The following is a 9,511-nucleotide window of genomic DNA, read 5'->3' on the forward strand; positions in this document are numbered from 1 at the left end:
GATGTGTACCTCGGCTGTGAGTGTGGTGGATGTGTACCTCGGCTGTGAGTGTGGTGGATGTGTACCTCGGCTGTGAGTGTGGTGGATGTGTACCTCTGCTGTGGGCGTGGTGGATGTGTGGTGGATGTGTACCTCGGCTGTGAGTGTGGTGGATGTATAGTGGATGTGTACCTCGGCTGTGAGTGTGGTGGATGTGTACCTCTGCTGTGGGCGTGGTGGACGGTGAACATGTTGATGGTGATGATCTGCAGCAGCCGTGTCCGTCCCAGCGCCGTGGGGCTGTGCTGCAGCAGCGCCCGGAACTCCTGCAGGACCCGGAGCGCCACCGCTGGGAACGACTCCATGCTGCCAGGCACACACACACACACACACACACACACACACACACACACACACAGTGAGCATATGCTTGGTGATGTAACATGAATCAATACATTATATGGATCTCAGATTGGGTATAATGCTTATTTTTTGGAATGAATAAAATCATACTTTTGCGTGGTGCATATATATAACCAAATAATTAACTTATTGAGAAATGCAATGTTTTGTAACAAAATAACCATACAACTATATTTGATCAATATTGTTCCAGGTTGCGACAGGGAGAACACTCACCCTACTTTAGTGAAGAGCTTTCCATGGGCGTGCAGGAAACTCAGAATAAACCTCTTGTTGAGCTACAGAGCGGAACACAAGGACAGACCGCTGAGACCGTGTTCCTTCAGTACTCTCTTGGAGTACATTCGGATACACACAGGCACCTTGAACCAAACATACAACAGCTGAATGTTTTGCTGCATGTTTCATCAAAATGCCGATGTCTACCTGGGTTCTAAATGGCAGCTCTCCACATCAACAACCTGATGCCACTGCGGACCCTATCCTCCACATCAACAACCTGATGCCACTGGACCCTAACCTTCACACAGGGAGAGCTGTGGGCTCCTGCTAACCGTGTCATAAGCAACCCTGGACAGACAAGGAATCAAAGCCTTGAGCAGTTGTTCACAGATGTTGAAGATGACAGTGGACGTTCCGGAGGTGCGAAGGTCTACGGCTGGACCAGAACCACACATTGTTCTGGTCAAGTCTCTTCAACCACCTTCTGCTCGGGGGGAGTTACTATGGTAATACATTGTTGCATTTAACCAGTTATGTAGTGTATATGTGATACACTACATATGCAACTTCAAAGATGAAAGCAGAAAAGCGTGTTGAACTCCATGTGAAATGGAGTTGTACACGCTATGTTGTATGTTTTTAAATAGTAGCATCCACTAGCTCCACATGGGTAAGCCGGAGCCGTCTAAAGGTTATAAACCCTTGAATCGATTTCATGCTAAATCAATAAATACAGCACTTGGAACAGACACACTGACAATCTGGATGCAGAGGCAACTAGCCATAAGGGAAGGGTTTGCGAGAAGAGAAGAGAGATAAAAAAGGTGAGGTCATTAAAGTTATAAAATAGAAAGAGGAAAAATCTATTCTGTCAAAGTCATATTTTAAGACCTGTGGGAAACTTAAGACAAGCTGGAGAGAAAGGGTCTTAAGACCGGTATTGTGTTCTACACTCAGAGGCACTTTCTTTCTGTTCTTCTGTTGTGGTGCAGGACTTCAACGCTAGTGTGAATAGGTGTGTATGTATATATGTATATATATATATATATATAATATGTTTGGTGTGTTGCTTCGCCCTGAAGGGGCTTATTTTCAATAATGACTGGCGACGTAACTATACATTATCCCACTTATTACACGGCTACTTGCCAAAACTAAATAATAACCACACAGTGTGTCTTTTTACAATTCATTTGTTACCAGCATTCGTAGTGTTGATCAGCAGAGAAATAATCTGACAAAGACGTTGACGTTGCTTAGCAACCGAGTACGCTGGGGTTGATAAGTGTCCGGACTACTTGCGGAGTCATACGATGAATCAGAGGCAAAAAAATCCACTTTCCTTGACAGACAGACAGACAGACAGACAGAGAGTCTCAGGCTTACATCACTGGCACTGAGCGTGCTCAGCTCCCCGTCCTGCTCAGAGTCCCGGCTGGACTCGCTGCCCCCCCGGCGGGCCCCCGAGGCGTGGGGACGGATCCAGAGCTCCACCCGGGCCCCCTCTGGGCCCCTCACCTGGCCCCTGACCGCGGGGCCCCGCCACAGGCCCTCTCCGTCCTGCTTCCTGCGGCGCTCCAGCTGGTCCGCCTGCGGCAGAACCAGGTTGTGATCACATGATCAGTGGCTGATATCTGCTGCGTCACTTTGACTCTGAAACACGTCTGCTGTCGCCGGCCGTGGCTGTAGCGCCAGTCTTTAAAGCGTGGAACACACCGGCCGAACCATTGGCCGTCTGAAACGTTTAGGGAGACTCGCACGAGTTCGGGAACAAATCAGTTCTGTGTTCAGCTGTTGGAGGCTTTTGGAACCGCGTGGACGGTGTGTCTGGTCTGACTCAACATGTGAGAGTGTTGGAGGTCTGAGGATTGGAGCCATTGTATACTCTGATTGGTTGTGTGCTGGCGAATCAGTGCGGTGTGTGGGAGGGGCCAAAGTGACGATGGTAAACAAACCACTTCAGAGAGAGATGGAGCAGAGTTACAAAAAACACTTCGTCGTTGCATCACATTTTGGTGATATTTCTACACATTAGTATAGTAGTAGCAGTATTGTATCGTTAGTATTGTATTCCACAAACGAATAAAGAGCCAATCCTGTGTACGCTTTGTTTTCTAATCTGATAATCTTTGGTCTGCACTCTGTTTCATCATTTCCTGTTCTCATGTTTTGGATTACTGGCACCAGACTAGTGCCACCCGATGTTACGGAGCAGTAGTCTTTGCGGTGTGTTTCAATGCAACTTTTCGGCCGAACAGATCAGACGAGAGGCAACGCAGTGGTCGGATAAAGGAGGTTGGCCGTTGGTTTGAGTCTGGGCGGTGTGTGGGCCCCTTAACGGGTTGTCTGTTGTTTGTCTGGATTCACAGCCTGTTTCTTAATATGTTGTCTGAGAGATGAAGACGTTTCAGTTGATTGTGTTTCGTCTATTTGCATGTTTGTTAAGTGTGTTGATTCCTCCGTGGCGCCGTACTATTCAGATATGGTATAAACTAGTGTATGAAATCTACAGCCTATAGAATGTCTTAACGGTATATCTTGTGGCCAAGCTTCATTAAGAGTGTGTGTGTGTGTGTGTGTGTGTGTGTGTGTGTGTGTGTGTGTGTGTGTGTGTGTGTGTGAGACCTTGCGTCTGGCCTCCTCAAACAGGCTCATCAGGCTCTCCTTGGCTGTGAGGATGGGGTTGGACACAGCCAGGCTGCGCATGTAGTAATACACAGCATCCAGCTTCCGCTTCTGAGACACAGGAGGAATGGAACCAAACAGAGGAGAGGGGTTCATTACAGGGGAGGGATGGAACCAAACAGAGGGGTTTATTTAATTTGATAGCGAATCCCTTTGCCGGTTTGATTGTTGTAATGTTATCGTTTTATTTAATTGGACTGTCTCGTTAAAGGTTCCAGGGCTTTGATGGGGAATGTTTGAGCTGTGGGAAAATGGGGCAGAACCAAACAAGGCAGAGGTGAACTCTGACCCCGGTGACCCCGGTGACCCCTACCGTGTAGACGGCCAGCAGGGCCAGCTGGTTGTAGGGCCGTCCGTTCTTCGGGGCGATCTGCTGGGCCCGCAGGTACCAGCTGGAGAGCAACCAATCAGAAACAATCAATCAACCTCCACATTGGACAAATATCATCCAGTGATCTTCAAGGGTTTTGATGTGTTAATACTCTATGGTAGGTAGCACATTAGCTTAGCACACGGCTTAGATTAAGATAAGTAAAGACGGCCGACTGACCTGCGGGCCTTACCTTAGATTAAGATAAGTAAAGATGGAGGACTGACCTGCGGGCCTTGCCGTAGTTGGCGGAGTCGCTGGTCTGCTCCCGGTACCGGGCGATGTCTCCCTGGCAGATCATGTAGCGCTGAGCGCTGAGCAGAGCATACTTCACCTGGAGAGAGACCAGGGGAACACAGACCAGGTGAACAGAGACACACAGAGACCAGGGGAACACAGACCAGGTGAACAGAGACACACAGAGACCAGGGGAACACAGACCAGGTGAACAGAGACACACAGAGACCAGGGGAACACAGACCAGGTGAACACAGACCGGGTGAACACAGACCAGGTGAACACAGACCGGGTGAACAGAGACACACAGAGACCAGGGGAACACAGACCAGGTGAACACAGACCGGGTGAACACAGACCGGGTGAACAGAGAGACCAGGTAAACACAGACCAGGTGAACACAGACCAGGGGAACACAGACCAGGGGAACACAGACCGGGTGAACAGAGACCAGGTAAACACAGACCAGGTGAACAGAGACCAGGTGAACAGAGAGACCAGGTAAACACAGACCAGGTGAACAGAGACCCGCCAGGAGCAGGTTCATGTTAGCATGCTATACATGTGCCGTGTTTCACTTCAGATTTCAAGACTTACTAATGTCACAGTGAATACATATGGTCACCCCAACCCTTGTTGTCGGTTCAGGTACAAGCATTGAACCCCAGTGCACCCTGGGTAATGCAGTCCCCTTGGTGTGCGTACCGTTTTGCGTAGAGGACGCGCTCTGATGGCCACGCCATCCATGTAGTCCTCCAGATTGAAGTGAAACGCCGTCTGCAGCTTCTGGAGCAGAGCGTCGAAGAACACAGCCCCCTGTCACACACACACACATACACACACACACACAGTGTTGAATCGCCGCATCTCAAAATTAAGTGATAGTTTGTCACAAATAAGATAAGGAAGGTCCTCCTGATGATAATCTAACCCTGATATACAGTATATATAGATATATTTATATATCTATATCTATATATGGTGTCCCCACCTGGTGGAGCAGTGCCAGCAGCAGGCTCCTGATGCCGGGGGCCTGCTCGCCGCCCGCCTCCTTGAGGTGCAGACGGAAGCGCTCGATGACCTGGTGGTAGACGTTCTTCCACAGGGCCTGGTCCACGCTCTGCTGGTCGGCAAACTCTATGTCCGTCAGGATGACCTGCTGGTACACGGACAGCAGCTCCAACCTGGAGGAGGAGGAGGAGACACACAGGAAGGAGGAGGAGGAGGAGGAGGAGAGGGACGGGGACACACAGTGAGGAGGAGGAGAGGGCCATAGGTCAGTGGAAGGGTCTCCGCTGACACTAAAGCAGTAGCACAGACTGATCAGAGATAAGCTTTAGGTTCATACTGTCCCTCAGCCATATTTAAATACGTTCTAACCACTTGTGATATTTGAATGGTTAAACATCTCCATTCAATAGCAGCGTTGGTTGGGCTATAAACTACATGGTAACACCATGATGGTGGTGGTGTCATCATTATAAACTACATGATAACACCACGATGGTGTTGGGTTATAAACTTCATGATAACACCATGATGGTGGTGGTGTCATCATTATAAACTACATGATAACACCATGATGGTGGTGGGTTATAAACTTCATGATAACACCACGATGGTGGGGCTCTGGTTCCACAGGGGCCTGGTTCAGAGCCTGGCTCCACAGGGAACCAGGGGCCTGGTCCTGAGCCGCTCCAGGCCTCACCTGAGCTTGGCCATGCGCTCCAGCCCCTCGGCGCTCAGGTTGTCCCGGGACAGGAGGTTGTTGATCTGTAGCTCCTGGGCGTCCGCTCCTCTCAGCATGCGGCCCAGCTCGCCCCGGTTCTGCTGCTCCACCTCCTCGGGCGTGGCTCCCCCCCCCCCGGCCCCCAGCTGGGCGTAGCCGTGGGGCCGATATCCCCCGGGAGGGGGGTACAGGCCGTTAGTGGGGCCCCCATAGTAGGGTGGGCTCACGTGGTAGGGGTACGGGTAACGCTGCGCCGTGCCGGCCCCCGGGGCGTGGGGGCCACCCGGGGGCCCGGCGTACCCGTAGGGGTTGTCCGAGGTCTGGAACTTGTAGTAGGCGGCGGCGGCGGCCTGCTGGCTCGGGAAGCCCTCCCCCTGGAAGACGGGCGGGCTCCCAGCCACCTCGTCGTCCGTGTCCAAGAAGTGCAGCGGCCCGTAGCCGCCGCCCGTCTGCAGGTACATGGGCGGCTGCAGGGGGCCGTGCTGGGGGGCCCGCTGCAGGGCCGGCTTCTGCTCTGGGTTGTTGGGGTCCCAGAGCCGCCTGGTGCCACCGCCGCGGCCCCCCCTGCCCCGGCCCACCGCCGCCCCTCTGGCCCCCCCGAACAGGAGCCGGGGCCCGGGCTGCGGGCCCCCAGAGAGGTCCGTGTGGGCGGGGAGAACCAGGATGCCCCGGCCCCTCCCGCGTGGCAACGAGCCCGGCGGCCGCTGGGGGCCGGCGTCGCTCTGGGGCGGGGCGGAGCGGGCTGCGCCGGGGGAGGGCTGGTCCAGGGACACACGCAGGATGCCCCGCCCGCCCTCCCTCAGCGGCCTCGGCCTGTGACTCTCCTCTCTCGGCCTCTCCCCTCCCCTCTCCCTCTCCCCTCCTCGCTCTCGCTCCCTCTCCCCTCCCCGCTCCCTCTCCCCTCCTCGCTCTCTCTCCCCTCCTCGCTCCCTCTCCCCTCCTCGCTCTCTCTCCCCTCCTCGCTCCCTCTCCCTCTCCCCTCCTCTGTCCCTCTCCCTCTCCCCTCCTCGCTCCCTCTCCCTCTCCCCTCCTCGCTCCCTCTCCCTCTCCCCTTCTCTGTCCCTCTCCCCCCCGTCCCTCCTCCCACTCCGTCTGTCCTTCGCGGGAGCGCTCGTGTCACTGCCCTCAGGCGATTCGGTGGACGACTGCCCGTTGACGGCCCAGCTGTGGCTGTTCCTGTCCCTCCTTCCCTCCGCCTGCTCCCGGCGCCCCGCCCCCGGCCGCGGGAACGCCGTCCTCTGGCCGCTCCTCCCCCCGCCGAGGGGTCGAAGCTGGTGGCGCTGCTGGCCGAGCTGCTGCTGTAGGTGCGGTCTCGGGAGCGCCGGATCTCCGACTTTGAGTAGCGCTTGGAGGACGAGGGGTTTTTGGCGTTGGGTTTGTTTCTCGCGCTGCTCGCTGCCGGGGCCCGCTCTAGTCTGCCGCCGCCAGCGTCTCTCTCCTGGTCGGGGGCCCGGCTGGTGCTGCTGTTGTTGTCGGGTTTATCGGCCCCTTTCCGGTTGTCCCGGGTCCGGTTGTTGTCTCTTCCCTTGGCCGGCTGGCGGGTTTCCTGGCCTCGACTGCCATCTGATGCCCGCCTGTTGGTCTCTTCTGGACCAGGGTCACTCTTCCCCTCGCTCTTTCCTCCTCCACCACTCTCTGCTACTCTCCCAGACTCGGGGAGAGCGTCCTTCTCCCTCTCGCCTCCTCTCCTCCTCCGGTTTCCTCGCTCCCTCTTCTTCTCGGGGGTCTCTCCTTCTCCTTGGGCTTTCTTATTCTCCTCAGAGACCTTTGCTCTTTGGCGTCCGGCCTCCATGTCCTCCTTCCCGGCTGCTCCTTCTTCCTTCTCCTTCAAGCTGAGCTTCCCCACCTTGTTGGCGAGAGCCTCTGGCACTGGCTCGGCCGTGGGGAGCGATGGAGGTCTGTCCGCATCCCTCCGGGCCTTCTTTCTGTTCTTGTCGTTAGGTCTGTCTCTGGTCGGCTTTCCATCGTTCCCCTTGTTCTCTTCCCCTCCTTCCTCATGTGGGGCCGTGTGTTTGCCTCCTGCCCCGGCCCGGGCGTGGTTCTGGGGTGGGGCCTCGGCCTGTGGAGGGATGCTCTCAGGTGGCGGTCTGGCTGGCTCTCTGTCTGCGTCCGGCTCCTTCTCCTGGGCACTCCGCCGGCTCCCGGGCCGGTAGAACTGCTGATCCGGTTTCCGCGCCTTCCGGCTCAGGTGAGCGGCGCCGGCGGACTCTTGGAGTTCTTCCTGCATTTCAGCGAAGTCGTTTCCGGGAGCTTCTTCTTTGGCGGACGGGGGACGTGCGACACTGACCACGACCGCCTTCCTGCAGCTCTGCTTGTTGCCACCGTGGCCCCTTGGGCGGGCTCCGTGTTTCTGGCCCTCCGAGAACTTATCAGGAACCATCTTGTTGTCAGACTGGGGTGAGCTCACGTTCTCCTGTGAACCACAGAGACTCGGGGGGGCGTTCTCTCCCTCACTGTCAGGGCCAGGCTTTACTGGTCCAGCCATTGGCTGGTAGATGTTGAGCTGAGGGCGCTTTGCCTCACGCTTCTTCTTCTGCTGCTGCTGCTGTCCCCGGGGCTGCTGGGGATCTTCTGCTGGAACACACAGAGAGAAGATAAGAAAGTGAGCCAATAATATTATATTAGCACCCAAGAGTCTCAACACACAAGTAATTGACTTGAAATTATCTTTTCATTTTCAAAGCGGTAAACTGACTGACCTTTATTTTGCAGGCCAACTACTACAAATCCCCGGGAAATCATGCTGCTGGTTCATAATATTGCACGTAGGATGTGCAGCCGGCTTGTATTAACGTTGAGCACCAGATTCCCATATGCTATATGAGATGCTTTATAAGGAGTGATGAATCAGTCAGTGATAAATGTGTTATTATACTGGTGTATTATACTGGTGTGGTGGTACTAGTGTGGTTATACTGGTGTGATTATACTGGTGTGATTATACTGGTGTGATCATACTGGTGTATTATACTGGTGTATTATACTGGTCTTATCATACCGGTTTTATCATACTGGTGTTATTATACTGGTCTTATTGTATTGGTGTTGTTGGTAATTCCAACACCGCAGAACTTTACTTGAGTCAAACCCTTCATGAGCCATATAACATGTATGGGTTCCTTTAACACACGCTGTGGTTCTCTCGGATCACGGGATCATAGTTGTTATTAGTACAGAACAAATGTAATGTCAGAGATTAAGTTATTATTCAAACATAAACAAGGCGGGAGCAGAGAGTAGCTAGCCTGGGAGCTACTGGCTAACCAGAACCGAACGTTGACCCAGACTGCGTCCTGGTCGAGAGCCGCTGCGCTGCTTTCAGCTTTACTTAAAAATCGATTATCTGGTCTTACCGGTGCGACCGATATCGATCAAAGTTGACGCTTCGGCTCGGAGCTCCGCGGCTGAGATTCGAACTCGGTCAACTTCCTCCGCCATTTTGGATTTCAACAAAACAAACAACATTCTGTACGGCGGCCGAACGAGTTCAAAACTACAGAGAGAAAACAGGCTGTAGCTCCTCCACTCACCGCCGGGGGGCAGGGTTCGCTCATGGGTTCTCTACGGCGGCCGAACGAGTTCAAAATAATAGAGAGAATCGGGCTGCAGCTCCACCACTCACCGCCGGGGGGCAGGGTTCAGTCGCTTCCTCATTTACATTCTTTGACATCCAACGACTGCAACTTTTTTCCATGAAAATAAAAAACAATGAACAATTAGGAATGTAAGGAGTAGTCATACTGTGGGAGTTAAAACAGAGAGGCAGAGAAAAAACCCTCTTCGTATTTTACCTTTGGTCGACATTATTATGTTTCATATGTTCAATATTTAAACTGCTTGGACGTGTACATCTTTATTAGCATGCC

General features: G+C 53.7%; 1 protein-coding gene across 1 annotated transcript; it reads right to left on the reverse strand.

The window, feature by feature from the left end:
* Positions 1-37: 37 nt before the first annotated feature.
* Positions 38-9,083, reverse strand: LOC311374819 (uncharacterized protein; the record flags this gene model as incomplete). Its single annotated transcript, XM_084490575.1, is given in 11 exon segments — positions 38-345; positions 619-680; positions 2,011-2,214; positions 3,250-3,360; positions 3,623-3,701; positions 3,907-4,013; positions 4,622-4,732; positions 4,908-5,100; positions 5,625-6,903; positions 6,906-8,219; positions 8,999-9,083. Coding segments are annotated over 11 exon segments (3,853 nt in total), but the record flags the coding sequence as incomplete, so codon positions are not given.
* Positions 9,084-9,511: the final 428 nt, after the last annotated feature.

The sequence above is a fragment of the Micromesistius poutassou genome (assembly GCF_964030765.1).
Source record: "Micromesistius poutassou genome assembly, contig: SCAFFOLD_6505, whole genome shotgun sequence".
NCBI classification, from domain to species: Eukaryota; Metazoa; Chordata; class Actinopteri; order Gadiformes; family Gadidae; genus Micromesistius; species Micromesistius poutassou.